General features: G+C 44.6%; 1 protein-coding gene across 1 annotated transcript; it reads right to left on the bottom strand.

Moving 5' to 3' along the window:
* Nucleotides 1-3,937: 3,937 nt before the first annotated feature.
* LOC140076950 (cdc42 effector protein 2-like) lies at nt 3,938-25,688 on the bottom strand. The gene is made up of 2 exons (XM_072123757.1): nt 25,548-25,688; nt 3,938-5,636 (listed from the first exon to the last, which is right to left on the bottom strand). The coding sequence occupies exon 2, from the start codon at nt 5,537-5,539 to the stop codon at nt 4,781-4,783; it is 759 nt and encodes a 252-aa protein (XP_071979858.1). The 5' UTR covers nt 5,540-5,636; nt 25,548-25,688; the 3' UTR covers nt 3,938-4,780.
* Between the last annotated feature and the right edge of the window lie 1,173 nt (nt 25,689-26,861).

Raw genomic sequence — 26,861 nt, 5'->3', positions numbered from 1 at the left:
GGGAGTGGACCCACTGGACCACTGAAGACGATGACACCTGGGAGCTGAGCCGACACCTGGGAGCAGCGTCTAAGTGGCAGGTCGCTCCACAGGCGTGACTATGTCCATGGTGGTGGCCAAGGCAAGGTACAGAATCAGAAGACAGGCACAGAGCCGTGGTCAGGCAGAAGGTCAGGACAGGCAGCAAAGGAGCAAAGGAACGGAGCTGAGGTCACAACAGGAAATCACCATAAACGCAAGGGACATCAGGAGCTAGCCTTCGCTAAGGCACAAGGCACGGAGATCCGGCAGGGGGCACAGGAAGAGGCCTTGAATTTATCTGGGAAGGTTGTTGGCCAGTACCAGTCATTCGTGCGCTGTCCCTTTAAATCTTAGACGGCCGGTGCGCACGCCCCAGGGGGCGGGGAGCTCCAGTGACGGTTTCCTTGCTCCAGCGTGTGGAAAGGTATAGGATCTTCAGAGCTCTGGGGGCACAGAGTGGAACACGAGAACATGACACTGGATTTGGGGATCCTCTGACTCTTCCTTGCGGTTCCCAAACTTTGGTGGAGGCCATTTTCAGGTCTCTCCAGAGGTGCTCAATTGGGTTTAGGTCCGGGCTCTGGCTGGGCCGGTCAGGAATGGTCAGAGTTCTTCTGAAGCCTCTGCTGTGTTATTTTATCCGTGTGCTTTGGGTCATTGTCTTGTTGAAAGGTGGACCTTCAGCCCAGTCTGAGGTCCAAAGCATCTGGAAGCGGTTTTCATTGAGGATATCTCTGTACTTGGCCACATTCATTTTTCCTTCAATTACAACCTGTCGCCCTGTCCCCCCATAGCCTGATGCTGCCCCCACATTGTCTCAATGCTGGGATTGTATTTGTCTCTGAGCTCCTTGGGCAGTTCATTAGACCTCATAATTCTCATGTGCTCTGACATGCACTGTGAGCTGTGAGGCCTTATATACACAGGTGTGGCCTTTCCTAATCAGGTCCAATCCGTTTAATGAAACACAGCTGGAATCCAGTTAAGGAGAAGAACCATCTCAAGGAACATCAGAAGGAAATGGAGAGCATGTGAGACACAGGAAAGGGTCTGAACTTTTGGCTGCAATGAAACAAAGAGTAATAAATTTAAAGGGGTCTGAATACTTTCTGTACCCACTGTATATCAACGGGAGCAGGGAAATAACCATATAGGAAAAGATTTCACGTACCCTGTTGTCCCAGTGGTGGTGGAAGTTGAATGCCTGGAGTGCACACATGGTTCTGGCTTGAACTTGCAAATACTTGGAAAAGAAGGAAATCGTAGCACATCCAACGGAATTAAAACACTTTATTCTTCATTCTTTAAAGAGCATACATCGATGTGTAAGTAGGCGATGGAAACCATGGATGTGCTACGATTTCCTTCTTTTCCATATATATCAAAGGGGTTTTCCCACAAACTAAAGTTAGACCCTATCCACAGGATGATGCCTAACCTGCTTATCATTGGTGGCCTCAGTGCTGAGACCCCCACAGATCGTGAAAACGAGGGGTCCGTCGGACTCCTTGCCCCTTCATCAGAGTAATGGAGCAGACGGCCGCGCATGAACGTTCTGCTCCATTAATCTCTATGGAGATGACGGGAATTGCCGAGCTCTGCGCTCATCGATCTCCATCGGTTCCATAGAAATTAAGGAAGCAGAACGTTCATGCGCGGCCGTCTGCTCCTTTAATCTGAGGAGCGGTGAGGGGTCAGACGGATCCCTAGTTTTCGGGATCTGTGGGGGTGTCAGCACTCAGTCCAAAAACTGTGTGATAAAAAGTGTTATAGATATAAGATAGAAAGATGGATCCCATTGATCTTTGATGGAATCTTCTGAGACTCATACATAAGTCTAGTCTCCTACTTATCATCGTGTCTTTCCATCTATCTATTACCCATCTATCACCATTCAGGATAAAACAGTAGGACACAAAGTAGAAACAGATTTTTTAATTAAACCTAACAAACCAATATCTAAAAAACACACGATATATGTGAAGATTTGACAAATATTCCCCAGAACAAGGCAATAATTTGTAGCTCAGCCTTGATTTCCCTGGAGTCGCTGTTCCCCTATGTGCAGACCCTCATAGGGTTTTCACATCTACTGGAAATCAGTCGCCAGTTTCGGGAATCCGTATACAGGTTACGCACCTTTGTCTTACAAATATTTACGTTTATTTACAGATCAGAGTTTCAGAATATTTTTTTTACACATACACAAAAATATATATATATATAGTATTTGTAGAAATCCCCATGTTGACCAGCAGAGGGCAGTGTCCATGTGTCTCCCATCATCCCCCACTGTCCTTGTGTATTGTGTAAGAGTTCTAGTTCACTGTCAGGGGGGGGGGGGGCGGGGGTCATCATTGTGTTTTTTAGGTCATGGGATTTAAGTGCTTATCTCTAAAAATAACAAATAACTTTCTATACAGTATTGCACCCGTTAGTGGGGGGCAGGTCACCCCGGCATTCATCAATTGTCATCGCCTTCCTCTTCTCCCAGTAAAATCAGAAAAAAAAAAACCCTGCGGATTTATCTTCTCAGCCATAAAAATACTTGCAGTCCTCCTTCACACATTCCAGGACTGAGCGGTGACCGGACACAAAGCTTCCTGCAGACATGATACATGATAATCCGGGGGTGTCAGGGGGTCACATAGCAGAATGACCAAGCCACATCTACCCAATGGGGGTCATTTACTAAGGGCCCGAATCACAATTGAATTTAAGTTCAATTTGTATGTAAGTCGGATCTGTATATTTTATAATTGTAGATCCAGACAAACTTTTTTTTGGCCCCAGTGACAATTAGAGTTTCAAATTTTTTTGCTGTAATGGGACCAAGGATGATCAATAAATCTTCATTACAGACTCCTTACAGCTGATCATTGCAGTCTGGGACTATAGTAACATCCAGAGAGGTCACCAGAGGTCACAGGGGGGAGAGAGGTCTGTCTGTAACTAGGGGTCGTCTGTAAGTCAGGTGTCCTTAAGTAGCGGACCGCCTGTATTAGGTTTTATGGATGTCACAATTATCGATGTGACATAAATGGGGGATACCAAGCAATAATTGGCCTTGAACAACCTCTGCAGACATTGAAATAGCACGGAATGCTGGGAGATTTACACTCTGAAGCCTCATAGCATTGTGAATGCAGCTCTGTACAAGTACAAGATAAGAAATGTGACGTATTTACAAACTTCTTATAAAAGTGACGCGTGTACCTATTCACAGGGGGTCATATAAGGCATAGAGTGTGGGCGCATAGGGTTAATGTCGGGAGGTTATAGGTCACGGTATTGCCTGCAATGTCGTAAAAGTTATCTGACCACATATTAGAACTGACCGCTGCTGCCCGGACTACAAATTAGTTACTTTCATAATTGAGACGATTGTTATTGGTAGATAATGTATTGATCCGGAAGTTATGGGTAAAGCAGAACTACTGGTCCAATGTATGTGGTCCAGAAATAGTAAAAAAAAAGTGCATTGTTGTACCAGAACATCACGGAAGAGTCCAAAATCAGTGGTGGGTCCTAATTCAGTGGCCATATCCAGAAGCCTCCAGGACACCAGCAGAGCCCTAAAGATCCCAGGGATCCAATGAAGAGTTAAACCAATCTGGTGAATGATCGGAACCGTGTACTGGACCTCATCCAGTCAAGAGACACTGAAAATGTTACAACCTAGAACCAAACATCTTCAAAGGCTGAAGCCATCGGGTGATTGAATGTCTTCCATCAGTTTCTCTCGTATCACTTTCTTATACACTGGGGGTCATTTACTAAGGGCCCGATTCGCGTTTTCCCAACGTGTTACCCGAATATTTCCTCCGATTTCCCCTGAATTGCCCCGGGATTTTGGCGCACGCAATCGGATTGTGGGGCATCGGCGCCGGCATGCGCGCGACGGAAATCGGGGGGGGCGTGGCCAAACGAAAACCCGACGTATTCGGAAAAACCGCCGCATTTAAAAACCAAAATTGTGTCGCTTGGGACGCGCTTACCTTCACCTGGTCCAGCTCGATGTATTCCGGCGCGTTCAGTTGATTTTCAGCGCAGCAGCACCACCTGGTGGACGGCGGAGGAACTACCTTCATAAATCCCGTCCGGACCCGAATCCTGTGCAGAGAATGCGCCGCTGGATCGCGAATAGACCGGGTAAGTAAATCTGCCCCATTGTGTCTTTCTGTTGCCCTTTCATACTTGAAATAGGGTGAGACCTTCACCTACACAAGTGACCAAGTGAGACCATGACTGGTGGACCTTCAGGACTTCTCTGCGGTGAGATCTTCATAGACATTTACAAATATCACATTTTCTCAGAACAGGTGAAGACAAAAGCCGCCAACATCTAAAGCTTTATAAGATCTTCAGCATTAGGAAAGTTTGGGGTAAAGAATGAGGCGTGATAGTTTTTAGGGATTTCTAGCTTGCCAGAAGCAGTCGTCATATATTCACAGTGTGAGCGATGCCAATAGTTCCCAGTAGAGTCACAACAGGATTTCCTGGAACATTTGTTTTCTCATTGAATTTTGTTCTTTACTAAAAGACATTTCCAAAAAAAACCAAAACTTCAATTTCATGGAATTTTTTTCCCATAACAATTAGTTATAAATAAAAGTCCCATCTAAAATACTGATATAAAAGTGTCTCCTGGTAGGAGAGAAGGTATCAATGAACTGTGATTGTCCTTGTGTGGAGCATCCCTGCCCAACAATAAATAGTGTCCATCACTGTCCCTACATGTTATGTGGTCTGCATGGAATCACGAGGCTTTGTAATCATCCATTATCCTCAGAACATCATCCAGAATTGATGGTCCAAGGTCCAGGTCCAGCCCAAAAAGAGATTCAGAAGGAGGATTATCCTGGTTCGGAGAGTCTGTGTTGTCCATTGCACTTTGTGATCTATCTGTGCCGAATCCGGGGCTGAATGTCCAGCTTCCAGTAATGGAACCTTCAGAGGAACTTGTAGAAGCTGTCAGAAAGCGGCTGCTATCTTCCTTGGAGATGGAGGAGAATGACATCTCTTCTTCTTTACGGAAACATCCTTCCCCGTAGCTGATGGACATAGAGCGTTGGCTTGGGGCTTCTTCCAGGTGGAGCCGAGGTGGTTTTGGTGGAGCTCTCTCCTTATTTTGGGTTCCAGTAAAAACAGGGAGAGAGACTGCATTTTTTAAGCAGGGGCGGAAGCTTCCATCTCCTTCATGAAACTCTTGGTCTACACTGCTGTCTGCACTTTGGAGGGTCAACTTTCGGCCCATATTTGGAATCAGGTCGTACTTGCCTTGTAAGAAGGACAACTCCCCAAACATGTCTTCTCCTTCCAGTCCTATATGAGCACTGTGTCTGAAGTCACCCAAAGGAGGGCTAATCATTTCTCTTGATAACACATCTCGAAGTTTAGGTTTTTTACCTCTTTTGGGAGTGGAAGTTTTCAGGTACATTGGGGTTTTTGCCGGCATCTTGTTTGTTGTGAAGGTCAAAGCTTCCAATGCAAAGTTTCTTGTGATGGATGGAACCATAAACTGGAACCGTCACTTTAAGCTGGAGGACACGATCTCCATAAGTCAGCAGCACTTCAAGATGTGTTTGTACTTCTTAGTCAATCTTCGTTAGGATCTGCAAGAAATATATATTATGTTACACTTGGAATATCATGATTATTGGTCACACGAATCATCCATCGGACCAAAGCAGTCAAATATCAGTTGTGTCTATAACTTAGACACTTAGGTGGTGGAATGGTTAAAGGACACCACCAGGTATCTGCACTGGGGGTCGGGAACTTGAAGTTGAACCTCCTCGAAGGAGATTTGAGCGTAATCTGGATCAACCAGGGTTAATTTAGGGCTCCCTTCTGTTCTATTTCATGGTTTTTCATACAAGTCCAATCAGGTAGTAGTAAAATTAATCTCCAATGTACCGGGGACGGTTGGTATCAAGATATAAATATCTAGTCCTATGCTCATTAGTACTGGGGATTTGTATAAATAGATTTCCTGTGGAAATGAGGCCCTTTGGGATAAGCTTCCTTCCCATTAAACAAACAGGATGGAAGCCGCTCCCAGAGCGGAGCGCAGCCACAATCTACTGTCACCGTTACTTTCCCCTTGTGCAGTGATTACATACTGATTCTATGGCACAGGCTATAGATATAAGACTACATTAAGAGAAGGTGTTGATATACGTGCCGCCACCTTAGATGACTCGGACATGAACAATCATTAGTAAAAAGTTACCTCCCGTCCTTTGAATGGAGCGTAACTGATGGGTCTGACCATTCATCCTTAGAGGGAAGGGAAGCCCATCTATTCTTATGGTTATGAAAGGGTCCCTTCAATTGGATATGTGTGTATGTAGGAGCCAAACTTCTGCCAAACTCTGCTGACTTATCATCCTGCAGAGCAGTGATGGCGAAACTTTTAGTGTCCGAGTGCCCAAACTGCCACCCAAAACCACTCTTATTTATTGCCAGGTGCCAACCAAAAGCAGTAACTTATTGCTTCCTGTTCTTCAACAACCTCCAGAGGACAAGATGGAAAATTTGCATCATTTTTGCGTCTTTCCAGTGTCCCTCTGTACACAGAGAATTGTGGGGCCAGCAGGAGGCCCGCCAAAGATATTTCGCCCCTGTCTACTCATTCTCCCTCTTCCTACAGTCCCAAGTTACAAAGTAACAAGTAAGTATCACTTTAATATATGACGGAAAGCAGCATCTTTTATGTTGCTTGGAACTGCAGGAAGATTCTTTGAGTTCTGTCTGGTGCTGGGGCAATGGCCGGGTGCCCACAGAAAGGGCTCTGAGTGCCGCCTCTGGCACCCGTGCCATAGGTTCGCCATCACTGCTCCAGAGCATATCAGGCATTTTGAAATCCAACATGGCCAACCATTCCTTTCCATGAAGTCTTCCACCAGAGGACAATCAGGAGGTCCCATACATTTGGAGGAAGACCAGCCCCATCACCACGTTGGCCGATATCATGTGTACCCCCAGATTCTAACATAATACAACACCTAATAAATCTCCTAGAAGTTTAGTTAAATTGCCAGAAACTTCGATCATTGATGGGCAAACAATTGTGGAAACTATAGAAGCTACGGTAGATAAGAAAGTCCCGGATCTGGAAAGGTCCTTCTAAGTGTTTTATGGGTTTATATGGAGGTTTCCCATGATGTCTTTGGTGTGTGGTTGGGGTCGGTAAGAGGAATATTGGGATGACTTTCTCCGCGAGCCCCCAGCCCCCTCCCCTGCTCCTTGCTCTGGCAGACAGATGGCTGTGAAGCTGATCTCATAGGTTATATCACATAGCACTCACATCCCAGCTGGCGGCCTCCATTAATGGGAGACTCGGGATTCATTTCGGGACACTTCTCGGCTGCTCCTTTCCAGTGGGAAGTGAATGGAGAATATGAAATGTATGAAATTTACATCATCCCAGATAATAAAACAGGACTCCATCTGCTTCAGCTATATGTTTTATAGACCATTTAGGATACACAGACCCACCTGATGGCCACTTATCCTGATTTCCCCTCTACCTGGGCCCCATCCCATAGTCCTACTATATACACTGACTCCATCAATATGTCATGTCCTCATGTCCTAGATGAAGAGATGGAAAGCCTTGGTATAACTACAGACCCGCGCCACTTCTATATCAGGAGCATTGAGACTCATGGAGACAACCTGGGTCCTCGGTTCTGATCCTCTTATAATGTTATGATGAAATCTGTTGCTCATCTTGTCTGGGTTACAATGTGTGACGCTCATTTCCCTCTTACATGAGGAGACCTTGGCTACTATGAGGAGGTGAAATCGCACAACCTGTGGTCAGGACGGAGATAGAACCAAATTGTCTGCAAGTTCTGAAGCAGAGGCTGCCATGGGGCCCACTGTGTCAGGGGGCCCAGCACCTGCCATACCAAAGAGTGGAGCATGTGCTCCATTATATACATATTATAGTACACATCTTCCACATGCACACATAAGAAATGTAGAGGGAGAGGACAGCCGGCCGAGGAATCGCTCATTTTTACTTCCTGCCGACTACTTCCCCCATGTGGTCAGCAGCTCCTGGTCTGCATGAAGTCATATCTGTGACCTCTGACACCCCCTAGGATAAGGGAGTGTATACATGTGTGTTTATGGTGTGTGTGTGTCTCCTGTATGTGTGTATGTATATGCTTTATGGTGTATATGGTATGTATATACTGTATGTATGCTGTATGTGTGTACTGTATATATGCTACATATACTGTATGTATGTGTAAATGTGATGTGTGTATACTGTATGTCTAAGCATATATAATACATTTTTGTATATAATGTGTATGCACTATACAATATGTCTGCAAATATAATGTGGTGTATAAACTATATGTATAGATGTTTTCATAATGGGGCTCATTTACTAAGGGTTCGTTGGACGCATTTTCATCGGGTTTCCTGACTTATTACCGTTTTGCCCTGAATTGCCTCGGGTTTTTGGTGCATCCGGTCGGATTGTGGCGCCTCGGCACCGGCCTGCATGCGACACAAATCGGTAGGCGTGGCTGTCAGACAACCCGACTGATTCAGACAAACCGCGGAATTTAAAAGCGAAATTGTGCACCGCATGCACCGGGAAGCACCGGGAAGCACTCACATGCACCGGGAAGCACCGGGAAGCACTCACATGCACCGGGAAGAAGGTGAACTCCGGCGGACCTGAGCGGGGAAGTGACGGATGCAGGAAATCGGGCGCACAAGCTATGTGAACCACAGAAGATCCGAATCCTCGTCGGACAGTGCACAGCGGGGATCACGACAGGACCGGGTAAGTAAATGTGTCCCAATGTGTGTGTATACTTTATGAGTGTGTATATAGTGTATGTATGTGTGTATAAAAAGTGTACAAATACATATAATTTTTAAGGGATAAAGTCTGCCACGGGGCCCGGCTTCTCCTAGTTACACCCCGGCCCGAATTGGGTCCATGTCCATCCTGACTCTCACTTAGGGGGTATCAGATTTTGCACAGGTCCCCGACCAGGATTTGTGCCTCTGTGGTTCCTGGCATCACGTTTCTACCTGATTCCTTGGTTGTACCTGGACCGCAGCCGGAGATTATTCGTGATTAGCGGCTCCACACCCCGGGAGGCTGCTGATACAGACAGTAGGTGATGTATATATATAGCAGGGATTATCCGCGCTGCTGTATCAGCAGATTCTATGGTAACACACAAGTCCGTAATCCCCATATGACTGCGCCGTCACGTTATCTGTAAGGAATCGTACAGAATATCACTGCCAAGGTTTCCTGATGTCATCTCCTGCCACATGTATCCACTGATTCCTCTATAATGAAGGATTAGATCATCTACAAGATATGGAAGCGATTGCAGGCAACACATTTGTAACCAATTTGTGAGCTGCAGACTCTCCAGAACATTTATCCAGGTATCCGATAAAAAGCTCTTCCTTTTCCCTTTAAACAGCGCCCCTCTGGTCTACAGGCTGTGTCTGGTATTGCAGCTTTCCCCAATTTAAGGATCAAGGATTGTAAACCAAACATACAGATACATGCGCCCCCTCTGGCACGATCTGCTCTTCTTTTAACTTCTTATGTCCTTGTTTTTAAGAAAAAAAAGGGCTTTAAAAATTATGCAAATGAGCCTGAGAGGCTCCAGGCACCATTAACTCCTATGAAACCTTGAGCCCCTCAGGCATAGTTTTAAAATCCTTTTTTTTCTAAAAACCAGGGCATAAGAAGCTAAAAGAAGAGCAGATCCTACAAGAGGGGGGGATACACCAACATGTCCGTGCTGGGTTTACAATCCTGCATCCTGGTGGTAGATGTCCTTTAAGTAAATGCTACAGAATTGTAGAAACAAAAGTAGAGCTGAGGTCAGTGATTGGCTGCTGTGATCACATGACATCTTAGAAGAGACTCGGAGAGGCAAACAACTTTGTGGTTGGGGTAATACCTAAAGATTTGAGGCATAACTTAGGGGCTTCAGCGCCTCCTAAGTCTTGGGAGAGTTGTCTCTTCATCCTCGATGGGGCATAATATATTTTTTAATATGTTTTTTTATGAACATTCTGCTAATCGTTGCCATATGATGATGAGTCATGACAGGAGGATATAATATTCCCGCATTCCCTGTAGGATCTACTTATCCAAAAAGAGAAGAGACGTCAAAGAGATGGATGGAAATGAGACCCTGCGTATTAGTCCGGCATTAGATACGGAGCCTCGGACACCTGGGAGGGCAGGACCCCGTGTCAGGCGTTTTGTATATAATGTTTTTTCTGAATTCAGGCCACAGATAAACGTATCGTCATTTATATATAACCACAAAAATGACTCATTCCCTTTAATAGCAATAACTGCACATTCCGCTCCTCCGAGTGTCACATCCTAGTGTTTACAACTCATAGGGGACATATACAAATATAATATTACATATGGACCAATAGGAGGGAGGGCCCTGATCACAGGAGCTTACAGTCTATGAGGATGAGGAGGTGACACAAGAGCTTACAGTCTATGAGGATGAGGGGGGACACAAGAGCTTACAGTCTATGAGGATGAGGAGGTGACACAAGAGCTTACAGTCTATGAGGATGAGGAGGTGACACAAGAGCTTACAGTCTATGAGGATGAGGGGGCGACACAAGAGCTTACAGTCTATGAGGATGAGGGGGGGACTCAAGAGCTTACAGTCTATGAGGATGAGGGAGTGTCACAAGAGCTTACAGTCTATGAGGATGAGGGGGTGACACAAGAGCTTACAGTCTATGAGGATGAGGGGGTGACACAAGAGCTTACAGTCTATGAGGATGAGGGGGGGACTCAAGAGCTTACAGTCTATGAGGATGAGGGGGTGACACAAGAGCTTACAGTCTATGAGGATGAGGGGGGGATTCAAGAGCTTACAGTCTATGAGGATGAGGGGGGGACTCAAGAGCTTACACTCTATGAGGATGAGGGGAGACACAAGAGCTTACAGTCTATGAGGATGAGGGGGTGACACAAGAGCTTACAGTCTATGAGGATGAGGGGGTGACACAAGAGCTTACAGTCTATGAGGATGAGGGGGACACAAGAGCTTACAGTCTATGAGGATGAGGGGGGACACAAGAGCTTACAGTCTATGAGGATGAGGGGTGACACAAGAGCTTACAGTCTATGAGGATAAGGGGAGGACACAAGAGCTTACAGTCTATGAGGATGAGGGAAGGCACAAGGGCTTACAGTCTATGAGGGGGTGACACAAGAGCTTACAGTCTATGAGGATGAGGGGGTGACACAAGAGCTTACAGTCTATGAGGATGAAGGGGGACACAAGAGCTTACAGTCTATGAGGATGAGGGGGTGACACAAGAGCTTACAGTCTATGAGGATGAAGGGGTGACACAAGAGCTTACAGTCTATGAGGATGAGGGGTGACACAAGAGCTTACAGTCTATGAGGATGAGGGAGGACACAAGAGCTTTCAGTCTATGAGGATGAGGGAGGACACAAGAGCTTACAGTCTATGAGGATGAGGGGGACACAAGAGCTTACAGTCTATGAGGATGAGAGAGGACACAAGAGCTTACAGTCTATGATGATGAGGGGGTGACACAAGAGCTTACAGTCTATGAGGATGAGGGGTGACACAAGAGCTTACAGTCTATGAGGATAAGGGAGGATACAAGAGCTTACAGTCTATGAGGATGAGGGGTGACACAAGAGCTTACAGTCTATGAGGATGAGGGGGTGACACAAGAGCTTACAGTCTATGAGGATGAGGTGGTGACACAAGAGCTTACAGTCTATGAGGATGAGGGGGTGACACAAGAGCTTACAGTCTATGAGGATGAGGGAGGACACAAGAGCTTACAGTCTATGAAGATGAGGGGGTGACACAAGAGCTTACAGTCTATGAGGATGAGGGGGGCACAAGAGCTTACAGTTTATGAGGATGAGGGGGGACACAAGAGCTTACAGTCTATGAGGATGAGGGGACACAAGAGCTTACAGTCTATGAGGATGAGGAGGACACAAGAGCTTACAGTCTATGAGGATGAGGGGGAGACACAAGAGCTTACAGACTATGAGGATGAGGGGAGGACACAAGAGCTTACAGTCTATGAGGGTGATGGGGTGACACAAGAGCTTACAGTCTATGAGGATGAGGGGGTGACACAAGAGCTTACAGTCTATGAGGATGAGGGGGACACAAGAACTTACAGTCTATGAGGATGAGGGGGACACAAGAGCTTACAGTCTATGAGGATGAGGGGGTGACACAAGAGCTTACAGTCTATGAGGATGAGGTGGTGACACAAGAGCTTACAGTCTATGAGGATGAGGGGGTGACACAAGAGCTTACAGTCTATGAGGATGAGGGAGGACACAAGAGCTTACAGTCTATGAAGATGAGGGGGTGACACAAGAGCTTACAGTCTATGAGGATGAGGGGGGCACAAGAGCTTACAGTCTATGAGGATGAGGGGGGACACAAGAGCTTACAGTCTATGAGGATGAGGGGGTGACACAAGAGCTTACAGTCTATGAGGATGAGGGGTGACACAAGAGCTTACAGTCTATGAGGATGAGGGGTGACACAAGAGCTTACAGTCTATGAGGATGAGGGAGGACACAAGAGCTTACAGTCTATGAGGATGAGAGAGGACACAAGAGCTTACAGTCTATGATGATGAGGGGGGACACAAGAGCTTACAGTCTATGAGGATGAGAGAGGACACAAGAGCTTACAGTCTATGAGGATGAGGGGGGACACAAGAGCTTACAGTCTATGAGGATGAGGGGGGACACAAGAGCTTACAGTCTATGAGGATGAGGGAGGATACAAGAGCTTACAGTCTATGAGGATGAGGGGTGACACAAGAGCTTACAGTCTATGAGGATGAGGAGGTGACACAAGAGCTTACAGTCTATGAGGATGAAGGGGTGACACAAGAGCTTACAGTCTATGAGGATGAGGGGGGTAACACAAGAGCTTACAGTCTATGAGGATGAGGGGTGACACAAGAGCTTACAGTCTATGAGGATGAAGGGGTGACACAAGAGCTTACAGTCTATGAGGATGAGGGGGGTAACACAAGAGCTTACAGTCTATGAGGATGAGGGGTGACACAAGAGCTTACAGTCTATGAGGATGAGGAGGTGACACAAGAGCTTACAGTCTATGAGGATGAGGGGGTGACACAAAAGCTTACAGTCTATGAGGATGAGGGGGCGACACAAGAGCTTACAGTCTATGAGGATGTGGGGGACACAAGAGCTTACAGTCTATGAGGATGAGGGTTGACACAAGAGCTTACAGTCTATGAGGATGAGGGGGTGACACAAGAGCTTACAGTCTATGAGGATGAAGGGGTAACGCAAGAGCTTCCAGGGAAGGTCATTCCAGAGAATTGGCGCAGCTCGGGAGAAGTCCTGGAAATGTGCATGATAGGTTTGAATTAAGTTAGAGATTAATCTAATATCCCTGGCAGATGGAAGAGCACGGGTTGGACAATAGATGAGAGATCTCCACTGAGATCCACAACTAGAACATTGACCAGACTTTATATTTTGCTGCTGTACTGACAAGAACTTCTAGGCCCAGTAGGGTTCAGGACAGCGACTTCATGCCCTTCTTATCAGAGCCCAGCGACTTCTGTCAGCATTTCCTCGCAGGAAGATGGTTCGGTTACACATATCAGTCTCCTGTCTCCTGTCCAGATCCCTCAGCCAAGAATGTGTCAGTGCTGAGGCGTGGACCACCATCTGTCCGTCCATCCCTGGTGCTAAACTTTCACTGACTCCGCAGGGAGCGTCCGGGTGCACAATGGATCTATTATACTGTATCAGGTGATGGTCTCCTCCACAAGGCATTATCCGGTTATCTCTCATATTATCTCTAATTCTATTAAACCAAAACCAAATGGAAATTATTCGAGGAGCTTGTGCTGCCCCTTGTAAGACTCCTGAGATTTTGCTGTAACTGAAGTCCCCACATACCCCAGAAGCCGTCTGATGCTCGAGTTTCAATGACAGCTGGAGAATCCCAAGCTTTCTAAGCATGCAATACATAAGATTAAGGCGACATATTGTATCTATGACCTGTTACAGTAGGACTGCAAAATGTTGGGGTAACTCCAGCACAAAATATAAAATATATGTAGACCCTCCTATGGTTGGCATATTGCACCTGTGCAGCCTATAAGTCTGGTATCTGCACTGGGTCACAGGTATTAGGGTTATTATTGTATAGATCCATCTAGTTATCACATAAAACCACTGATGACCTCGTGCAATGGCTCATGTCCAGGGATGGGATATATTAGGCATCAAATGGAAAGTCGGGCCTTGATGTTGGTTTGTTTGATGATTGTAAGGATCTGGGAGACTGTGAAAGGTACCAACTTCTGATGGCTACATGACTGGTTTAGAACATCTCCAGGTCTTTTGAGGCCACCAAAATTGTCCTAGGAAAGACAACCAGTGAACGGATCCTGGGCAACCACGGGCAAATTATTATGGCTGTTTGTCAGGCTCCAGCAGTAGTGGACCCACTGGACCACTGAGGACGATGACTTAAGCAAACAACTGGGAGCGGAGTCTAAGTGGCACCCGGTTTTCACCAGAGTCCGCGGCAAAGCGGGCTGGACTTGCTGCGGCGTGGTACCATCAGGTCCCTCCACAGGTGCGACTTTATCTGCGGTGGCGGCCAAGGCGTAGTACAAATTCGTAAGGCAAGATCGTGGTCGGAGACAGGCAGGATGTCGAGACAGGCAGAATCAGAGTCAGGGTCGGGGACGGGCAGCACGGGATCGAAGTCAATAACAGAGCCGGGGTCACAACGGGAATTCAGAACACAAGGGCATCAGACAAGCTTTCTACAGGGCTGTGAGGCACAAAGATCCGGCAGGGGACACAGGAAGGGGCTGGAAATTTAACAGAACGGGCAGCCGGATAGCTCCAATTATCGGCACGCTGGCTCCTTAAATCCCCGGAGGCCATAGGAGGTGGAGACACGTGCGATGGACCAACAGAGCCAACGCTGGATTGAGGCGCGGTGACTGAGACAGCTCTGGGGAGCAGAGAGGGACATGGGTGCGCGTGTGACCCGGGACATGGGTCGCAGGAGCACCCGTGACACTGGTAAAGTAGTCCATGAGATGCTGATGCTTGTCCCTTGTATAACTTCCTTACTGACTAATTTCTCTCTCAGGTCTATATAATGTAGATGTATTAACAAGATACATTCCAGGTCCCACCAGGAAACTAGCAGATTTTTGATAAATGACTCTGAAGCCACATCCAACTGAGAGTAGAACAGAAGATCTGTAACTACTACATGTGTTTCCTATCTCAGATACGTCGGATAACATCAGTAGGGTCACATTTACTTACCCGGTCCTGTCGCGGCGCATTGTCCGACGAGTATTCGTGTCTGCCAGGATTCACTAAGATCATGCGCCAGATATCCAGCGGGTGTTTCTTCCCGGTGCATGTGAGTGCTGATCTTGCGACACAATTCTTTTTTAAATTCCACGGTTTGTCCAAATCCGTCGGGGCAATTCAGTGAAAAATGGCACAAATCGGAAATATTCGGGAAAACCCGACGGAATCGCGGCCGCAGGACCCTTAGTAAATGTGCCCCTGAGTGTTGCTTTCTATGTTCAGAAGATGGTCAGAATGTAATATTAGTGGTGGTCTTCAAGATACCTGTTAGATATCGCTGTGGATTTTTAAGGATTCATATTCTCCAATATCTGCTCATGTAAAGATCTGTCTTATCTCTGGCTTATATCTGTCCTTGCTGACTGGAGAAGTGATTTCCGCATTGTTCAGATTCCTCAATGGCGGAAGAATTCATCCAGTTGGTCATTTATTTCCATTTTCAGGTATAATTAGTCAGTTTTGATGTCAGTGAACTTATGGTCCAAGACCGGACTAGAGATCAGATTGATTGATGGTCACCATTAGCCCATAACCCGTCATTAGTCAGATTGTCCCAGATGGCAGATGGCACCAATTACCCAAGACTTAGTATTTGGTTCAGTCTATTGTATGAAAGGGGTTGGCCACTTTACCTTATGTTTTGTATAATGTGTGTATAAGTGTGGGGGGGATATTAGGTAATTTACCAAGATACATCTATAATAGTTCTGCTCCGCTTTCCTGATATGTAAAGTGACGTCTCCTGTCTGGAGATTCCTGACCATAAAATGGCCACTGATGGAGGGTCATGTGATCTCTATCTGTCCATGAGCAATCCCCCTGCCAGGACCTAGGTGTTACATATTCATCAATGCTATCATAAGGTCCTAGCAGGGGGATTGCTCATGGACATTTACTAAGGGCCGTGCACCAGATTTCTGTCGGACTTTGCATATTCTTTCGTGTGCAAACTGCTACCCGCAGATTGCAGAAGATTATTTAAGAAGTGTCTGAGACACATTTGTGTGGCATGTGGCCCTTATGGGGCGCGGCCGCACTATTCTTCATGCAATTCACACAAATTATTGGGCAGAGTCGGGCCGTGCGCCACATTTATCATGCAAAGTCCGACAGAAATGTGTTGCACGCCCCATGTTTAAGGTGCACCCAAAAAAAGGTGGTGCCCTCTGTTGGGGCATCGGTGGTGGCCTCTGCAGGGGGCACCAGATTCATAAAGAACGTGCACCAGAAATCCTGAATCTGGTGCCCCCTGCACACAACACAGGACACTGGATGTAGTGATACACGTGGCCTCTGTATTGATAACTTCTGAACCACAAGAGATGTCGCAAATCTGAATGTGGCAATCAATTTCTGAGACAATGGGGGTTATTAATCATTAGACAGTTCTATGTCTATTTTTGGAGCTCCGCTGCCCATCAGATACAGTAAAGTGGCTTTGGTCCTTTAATAAATGTTCTTATGGTCTATTTTCTGTCTGGGATTTTTTTTTTCAAAAAGTCCCAAAAAAGTCTCAAAATGCATAAAAAGTCTCAGCACAATGACCAGCAGGGACTGGAGGAACTGTGAGACTTTTTGCAAAAGTCTCAAGTCATGAATCTGGCTTTGCACAGTGTTGCACTAGCAGTTGTTCTAGAGATGTATATAGTCCTGTGAGACATTTTCTGAGACTTTTTGCAAGAGGTGTATATAGTCCTGTGAGACTTTTTAGCAGCAAAAAGTCTCAAAAACCCTCAACGCGACAACTTTGAGACTTTTTACGCCAAAAAAAGCCCAGGAAAACCAATGATAAATAACCCGTCCAAAGTTTCAGCACATAGACCAGCAGGGACGGGGGTAACTATGAGGCTTTTAATGAGACTTTTTGCAAAAGTCTCAGGTCACCGGCTTTGCACAGTGTTGCACTAGCAGTGGTTCTATCATTATACTTGATTAATGAAGAGGTGTAAATAGTCCTGTGAAACTTTTTAGCAGTGAAAAGTCTCCAAAATCCTCAATTTGACTAATTTAAGACTTTAACACATATCAGATGTTATCTTTCTTTTCTGGTATATAAGGGAGTCCTGGGACTTTAGACTCCCCCTGTATATGAGATGTCTACTTCCTAAATGAAAAACATCCAGCGAGATCTACAACATATTCATAGCTCCTCCGAATATACATTAGCCGCGAGTAAACAAACTTTCCAGAAAGCCGATACTGACCCCAGATTAGCACGTAAGGACGGATAATAAATCATCAGCTCTTACTGCTCTCCGCCAGAGACGACGTGTGTGGACTCGAGCCAGAAAATGTATGAAATATATATTATAATCCACAATCCTGCTAAACCCCCCACACATGCATCATCATAATATAAGATAATAATAATTTCTTTACTTATATAGCGCACACAGACTACGCAGCGCAGCACAGATATTATCCGGTAATAATCATTCCTATATGAAGATGGTAACTTCAGGAGCAGCAGTGTAAGGGTTAAGGTTCCTGGCCTCTCACATCTGCTGCATCTTCCATATGGGACCATAATGGGGCTGCTAAGGGGGGGGGGGGGTCTGAGGTGAGAGTTCACCGACTTCTCACAATATTAACCCTTGCACTTCCCAAGGTCCATCACCAGGGCCGTCTATATAGTTGGGTTCTTTGGCTCAGGTCTTTAATCTTATGTTATGTCCTGGTGGTCTTGGGAGCAGGAAGCGCTTGTTTACATAGATGATAGTTTTGTGCTGGGTATGAGAGAAGAGGCATTTTTTGGGGTTTCTTTATGGATGTGCAGTATCCACGTTCACACACGTTCACACACGTTCACACTACTGATGTCTTTTCCAATTTCTCATCCGTGAATCTGACAATTCTGTCCAAAAACAAGGGTCATGTGAACACCACCGCCAGAGAGGTTTTTTAGGAATTTTTCATTTCTAGTTATCCCAAATGTCTGAGAATGACAACTATCAATAACATAGGGGACAATGTATACGGACTGGGAGAAGGACAAATCAGGGGTTGGCGTAGATTATCTTTTTATAAGTGTTTTGGAGTGAGGGGCTCTGATGAGGACCCCCACAAAAGGAAGATCACTAAATTAGCAACGGAATGGAAAATCCACCCCAATCATGAAGGGATCTAAACAGCAGCACTGTTCTGTTCACATTTGGGCTCATTTACTAACGGTCCGCACGGCGCATTTTCGTTGGGTTTCCCGATGATTTCAGTTTTTCGCCACATTGCACAGGGGATTTTGGCGCTCGCGATGGGATTTTGGCGCATCGCGCCAGCTTGCACGCGAAACAAATGGGGGGGGCGGGCCTTCGGACAACCCGACGAATTCGGACAATGCGCAGTATTTAACATATGAAATTGTGTCGCAAAACACGCAGTTACACGCACCAGGAAGAAGAAGGTGAACTCCGGCGGACCTCAGCGGGGAAGCGACACATGCAGGATATCGGACGCAGGATCTTAGTGACTCCCCGCACAGCGCATTATACACGGACAATGCACTTACATGCACCAGGAAGAAGAAGGTGAACTCCAGGGACCTGAGCGGGGAAGCGACACATGCAGGATATCGGGCGCAGGATCTTAGTGACTCCCCGCACAGCGCATTATACACGGACAATGCACTTACATGCACCAGGAAGAAGAAGGTGAACTCCAGGGACCTGAGTGGGGAAGCGACACATGCAGGATATCGGGCGCAGGATCTTAGTGACTCCCCGCACAGCGCATTATACACAGACAATGCACTTACATGCACCGGGAAGAAGAAGGTGAACTCCGGGGACCTGAGCGGGGAAGGGACACATGCAGGATATCGAGTGCAGGATCTTAGTGACTCACCGCACAGCACATTATACACGGACAATGCACTTACATGCACCAGGAAGAAGAAGGTGAACTCCGGGGACCTGAGCGGGGAAGCGACACATGCAGGATATCGGGCGCAGGATCTTAGTGACTCCCCGCACAGCGCATTATACACGGACAATGCACTTACATGCACCAGGAAGAAGAAGGTGAACTCCAGGGACCTGAGCGGGGAAGTGACACATGCAGGATATTGGTAGCATGAGCTCCGTGAATCGCACCGGACTTCATCTTCATCGGAGAACGAACCTCGGGGATTGCGACAGGACCAGGTAAGTAAATCTGGGTTGTCTCATAATAAAGACCCAAACTTTCTGCTTGTTAAAAAATTTCCTTTCCTGTGTCTCACTTTGGGGATTCTTAATGACGACCCCAATTTATGGCATCTGTATGACTGTATATTTGTGGGTTATATGTGTACCCTTTACTTAGACACTTGATCTGATGGGGCCTGGGATCACTGTAGGGGCCCCTATATGGAACCATACACACAACTTTGTTTGAGGCTCAGGCCCTCAGATGTCACAAGGATGATGCGCAATTGTTACCCACGGATCAGGTTATAGGTAACACAGTCATGTGACCCTTCAAAGGGTTGGGACAAGTTATAGGCAGATCCGCAACAAAGAAGGTCACATGGACGGCACATGGAACTTTTTTTGTATGCAAACACATCAGTAACGGATGACACATCGATGACATATGGACTGCAAAAACGGAGCGCATATCCATTGTTTGTGGTCAGAGGACAGCACAGGCGCTGTATAATGAGGTGCATGCTACTTCTTGTAACGAGTAGATTCCTAAACCCCAAGTAAAAAAATAAAGTTTGAATAGAGAATAGAGAAAGTTCTTTGGCAGGATCTGCATAGAGGCTTATAAGGAAATCCATGGGTGAGATCTGGAGGAGGAAACCCCTGTTGTTACATTGTGTAATGCTGAGGGGGATCCAGACATGACATCACTGACAGCTCATTATATGTGACGGACGCTTATTACAGGTTACTTATGAGTCAGAATAGGAAATAAATCACAGGATCAGAGAAATTCCATATGCTGTGATGTAAATGTTGAAAATTCCCTGAAACTCCCTGATACATCCCCAACTACCACCACCACCATCTCACATACCAGTCTAGACGTACCCGGTACAACATGGCACCGCACAGACTAGAAAGAGTGTGACCTGAGAGAGAGAGGTATTCAAGTTATTCTAATATCTATCCATATCTATTATATATCCATATCTATATATTATAGATCTATATTATTATTATCTATCCTTGTATGTTTCACTACATTATTACTATCATCTATCCCATATTTATCTCTGTATCATATTTTTTTTCTTAATCCATCCAGTTCATATCCATTCACCTAGATAAATATGAGATAGATATATGATAGATAGATAGATAGATAGATAGGAGATAGATAGATAGGAGATAGATAGATAGATAGATAGGAGATAGATAGATAGATAGATAGGAGATAGATAGATAGATAGATAGATAGATAGATAGATAGGAGATAGATAGATAGATAGGAGATAGATAGATAGATAGATAGATAGATAGATAGATAGGAGATAGATAGATAGATAGATAGATAGATAGATAGGAGATAGATAGATAGGAGATAGATAGATAGATAGATAGATAGATAGATAGATAGATAGATAGATAGGAGATATATAGATTAGTTTAGGTGGGCCAGTCCGACATTAGTAGGAAAAGCCTATTATGGATTAAAAAAACACAGTTTTTTCAACATTTTTTTTCTCTGTGTGCTGCCTTTTCATCGTTTATTACTAGGAAATCCCTCTATATCATAAAACCAGCCGGTGATACATCATTTCCTCATGCTTATAGCCTAAGGACAAGACTTGGGGACTACCTACCCTCCCACCACCCACCACTTACAGGACTGGGCTCTTTTCATGTGGACGGTGATCATTAGTGACTAAAGTCTCTCTCCAGCCCTGAGGGTTTCTCTTCAATGTATCAATATACGAGACATATTTCACAAGTGATTGTCTAGACTGGATCCATTGTATCACCTGCTTGATCACCGATGGGCTGAGTTAGGTCTATGTGATTCTTTATGTATACAGGGATGTTCTCCTTTAGTGAAAGCAAGCAGAGATCTTGAAAAGATAAGTCTCTACAAAAGCTTTGTGACATCTCAGGGTAGGACACCCATAGGTGATTGGTGAGTGGGGGGCATCAGGCTTCTGGACCACTAAGTTGTATACACAGTCCTAGGGTCAGACCATGACGGTCCACGTGGATGATATGTGGCACTTTTCACAGGGGTCTCTGCTACAAGGAAGGATGGCGATTGTGTCATGGAGATAGGGGGCATAAAAACGCACGTCTTCCTAGACAAGGAGGTATGGGGCCCCAGAATACGTCCCTCACAGCAGCAGGACAGTTTTTGATCCTCTTACCATGGGGTGAACTTTTTAACCAAAGAAGATGTGCAAAGCAGACATCAAAGCCCTGGTATATAGGTCTTATATGCTTTATATATATATATATGTGTGTGTGTCATATTAGCTCTATGTATATAGTTTTATAGGTTCCATGAAGAAGTCATATTATCTCTATGTATATAGTTCTTATATTCATCTATATATGTCATATTAGCTCTATGTATATAATTCTTATAGGTTCCATGAAGAAGTCGTATTATCTGTATGTATATAGGTCTTATATTCATCTATATATGTCGTATTATCTGTATGTATATAGGTCTTATATTCATCTATATATGTCATATTAGCTCTATGTATATAGTTCTTATAGGTTCCATGAATAAGTCATATTATCTCTATGTATATAGGTCTTATATTCATCTATATAAGTCATATTATCTCTATGTATATAGTTTTATAGGTTCCGTGAAGAAGTCATATTATCTCTATGTATCTAGGTCTTATATTCATCTATATAAGTCGTATTATCTCTATGTATATAGGTCTTATATTCATCTATATAAGTCATATTATCTCTATGTATATAGGTCTTATATTCATCTATATACGTCATATTATCTCTATGTATATAGTTCTTATAGGTTCCATAAGGAAGTCGTATTATCTCTATGTTATAGTCTCTATGGGGGAGATTTATTTTGAGTGTATGAGAGAACTGTCCTAGTTGCCCCTGACAACCAATCACAGCTCAGCTTTCATTTTCCCACAGCTGTTTATAAAATGAAAGCTGAGCTCTGATTGGTTTCCAGGGGCATCTGGAACTTTTACCTCAGACACTTCTCTCTGTATATGGGTTACCTGAGGCTGACCTGACCTGCCTATAGCGAACTCCTTACGGCTTCAATGTCATGTACAGCAAATTCTACTCCCCTACCCTCCTCTTCAGCTGCAAATCTCATTGTGTAAGTGTCAGTCTTTGCTGTACTTCTAGCATTCAGATCCAGAACCAGGAGGATCAGGATGAGCATAGGTACAGGTGCTACATAACAGTTGCAGGTTTTGGTATCCCATAATATTACATATACATGGCCTACTAATGATATTGTGTAATGAGGCTTACATACAATCTACATACAATCCACATACAATATACACACAATCTACATACAATATACATACAATCTACATACAATATACATAAAATATACACACAATCTACATACAATATACACACAATCCACATACAATGTACACACAATCTACATACAATATACATACAGTCTACATACAATATACACAAAATCCACATACAATATACACACAATCTACATACAATATACACACAGTCTACATACAATATACACACAATCTACATACAATATACACACAGTCTACATACAATATACACACAATCCACATACAATGTACACACAATCTACATACAATATTCATACTTTCTACATACAATATACACACAATCCACATACAATGTACACACAATCTACATACAATATTCATACTTTCTACATACAATCTACATACAATATACACACAATCCACATACAATGTACACACAATCCACATACAATATACAAACAATCCACATACAATATACACACAATCCACATACAATATACACACACTCCCCACAGCCATAGAAGATGATAAGATATGTGACATGATAGACCCTTTAGGTGCACATTTTTCTCCCTTGTCAGACCCTGAGAAGCCGCAACACGAAACTGGCGCAAACACTTCATAACTACAAGTGCAAACTCCATGACAGCGAGAATAATAGATCTGTCCCTGCACCATAAAGCCCAAGAAAAACGTTACTGTATTGAAAGAGTCTCAGACACAAATATGAGGTCATTATGGTATAAATTCAGGTAAACCCTTATGTTACAGCAGAGCTGAGTTTGTCATTTGTCTTACCGTATCCTGTGTTATCTATAGGTTTATGAGGCTTATTGTATTATCCAGAAACGAAACAAATCTGGCGCCGCTACATATGTGAAAGGTAAAAGTCTTTACACTCAGAATGAGAACAAGATGTGTAGATTTATTACTGTGAAATGGATAACTACAGGGGTCTATAAAACCTCCCCACCTATCTATTGTCACCACAGTCACCGTTACCCTATATTATATCATTACAGCCCCCCCTATCTATTATCACCGCAGTCACCGTTACCCTATATTATATCATTACAGCCCCCCCTATCGTCACCACAGTCACCATTACCCTATATTATATCATTACAGCCCCCCCTATCTATTGTCACCGCAGTCACCGTTACCCTATATTATATCATTACAGCCCCCCCTATATATTATCACCGCAGTCACTGTTACCCTATATTATATAATTACAGCCCCCCCTATATATTGTCACCACAGTCACCATTACCCTATATTATATCATTACAGCCCCCCCTATATATTGTCACCACAGTCACCGTTACCCTATATTATATCATTACAGCCCCCCCTATATATTATCACTGCAGTCACTGTTACCCTATATATTATATCATTACAGCCCCCCCTATATATTATCACCGCAGTCACTGTTACCCTATATTATATCATTACAGCCCCCCCTATATATTATCACCGCAGTCACTGTTACCCTATATTATATCATTACAGCCCCCCCTATATATTATCACCGCAGTCACCGTTACCCTATATTATATCATTACAGCCCCCCCTATATATTATCACCGCAGTCACTGTTACCCTATATTATATCATTACAGCCCCCCTATATATTATCACCGCAGTCACCGTTACCCTATATTATATCATTACAGCCCCCCCTATATATTATCACCGCAGTCACCGTTACCCTATATTATATCATTACAGCCCCCCCTATATATTGTCACCACAGTCACCGTTACCCTATATTATATCATTACAGCCCCCCCTGTCTATTGTCACCACAGTCACCGTTACCCTATATTATATCATTACAGCCCCCCCTATATATTATCACCGCAGTCACTGTTACCCTATATTATATCATTACAGCCCCCCCTATATATTATCACCGCAGTCACTGTTACCCTATATTATATAATTACAGCCCCCCTATATATTATCACCGCAGTCACCGTTACCCTATATTATATCATTACAGCCCCCCCTATCGTCACCGCAGTCACCGTTACCCTATATTATATCATTACAGCCCCCCCTATCGTCACCGCAGTCACCGTTACCCTATATTATATCATTACAGCCCCCCCTATCTATTATCACCACAGTCACCGTTACCCTATATTATATCATTACAGCCCCCCCTGTCTATTATCACCGCAGTCACCGTTACCCTATATTATATCATTACAGCCCCCCCTGTCTATTATCACCGCAGTCACCGTTACCCTATATTATATCATTACAGCCCCCCCTGTCTATTGTCACCGTTACCCTATATTATATCATTACAGCCGCTGACCCTTGTATATGGCATCAGTCCAGTGATATCCACCTTGTATATGGCATCACGATGATTCTCCTCCTTGTATCGTATCATTGCCCCCTACATTGTATCATTACAGTCCCTGCCCACCCCTAATATTCTATCATTGTTCTACCCTTACATTATATCCTGAACCCCCTTTGCCTATAAATCCACAGAATATACTATATACAGACATATTGTAAGGCAATGCCCATGGCAAGGTAGCGGTGGGCACTATAGACGCTGACAATTTACCCTGCTACAATGTAACTGATCCCTATAACGCAGAATTGCGCAGGTGGCCTTATTACCTGTGATGATCCTCAGCCTCCTGGATGGCACCAGCTCCGCTTCTCCTCCTCATACACAGAGCTGTAGTCTCTGATCTGTGGATCATACAGAGCTGAGCTCAGAGCCGGGGAGGAGCCGCCAAATATTCACCTTCCCTTGCCCTGACTATGGAATCCCTAAAGACTCTGACGTCAGCCTCATAGTAGTAACCCTTCCATGCCTGGACGTAGCGGCACATGCCAGGAATTACATCCTGTATATTGTTATTATTGGGACCGGATCACACAGTATATCCAGTATAGAGGGAAGAGAGATCTGTGGATAAGATATTATCAGGACAAGATCCAGCTGTGCGCTGATACACAGATATCCTACATTGCACACCGCAGTGGGAATATCAGCGCAGATGACAAACTTGTAACTTTTGTAGTAGTGGGTTATAATATAGGCGATTTGAGCGGTAGCCCGGGGCCCAAACCTTCCCCCAGGTAACCCTGGTCCCCCAAACCACCCATCACATATTATACTAATAATAATTCCTTTATGTATATAGCGCACACAGATTACGCAGCGCAGCACAGAACTTCCCAAATCAGTCCCTGACCCCAATGGGGCTCATAATCTAATCCTCATAATCTAATCCTAAACCAGTATGTTTTGGAGTGTGGGAGGAAACTGGAGGACCCGGCGGAAACCCACACAAACACAAAGAGAACATGCAAACTCTTTGCAGATGTTAATCCTGCTAAGAATGACCTTGAGGGTGATGCCACACATGGCGTTTTGAAACCATTTTTGGTCCGTTTTTAAGCAGTCCGTTAAAAAACGCATGCGTTTTTGACAGGTTTTTACCAATTATCTTAATTAAAACTGGTCAAAAACGGATGCACTTTCAAAAAAACGGGTGCGTTTTTAAAAAACGGATTCCTTTTTTTAACGCATGCGTTTTTTTACGGACTGCTTAAAAACTGACCAAAAACGGGTTCAAAACGCCATGTGTGACATCACCCTGACCCATAAAATCCTCATACATCTGTTCCTGCTCTTAATACAAATGTAAACAAGAGCCACTTCAGGACCTTTGAAGGTCCTCTACAGGTCCTGAAACCGCAGATTGGAGGAACACATCCTCCATCATCCCAAGAAGCTGATTCTAGTACCAGATGTAGGAAGTGATTCCAGACTCTGCCACAATCCTGCTACTTTATCCAGTCCGGCCGGCAGTGACAGCTCCGTGCCCACCGGATGGGATCAGTCGTTTGCCGATGTCATATTCTGGTGCAGTCGGTGCGCATGGAGCTGTCACTGCCGGACGGACTGGATAAAGAAGTGGA

This window comes from Engystomops pustulosus, chromosome 9 (genome assembly GCF_040894005.1).
Source record: "Engystomops pustulosus chromosome 9, aEngPut4.maternal, whole genome shotgun sequence".
NCBI classification, from domain to species: domain Eukaryota; kingdom Metazoa; phylum Chordata; class Amphibia; order Anura; family Leptodactylidae; genus Engystomops; species Engystomops pustulosus.
Note: the sequence above shows the minus strand (reverse complement) of the source record. Positions and strands in the feature narration are given on the sequence as shown.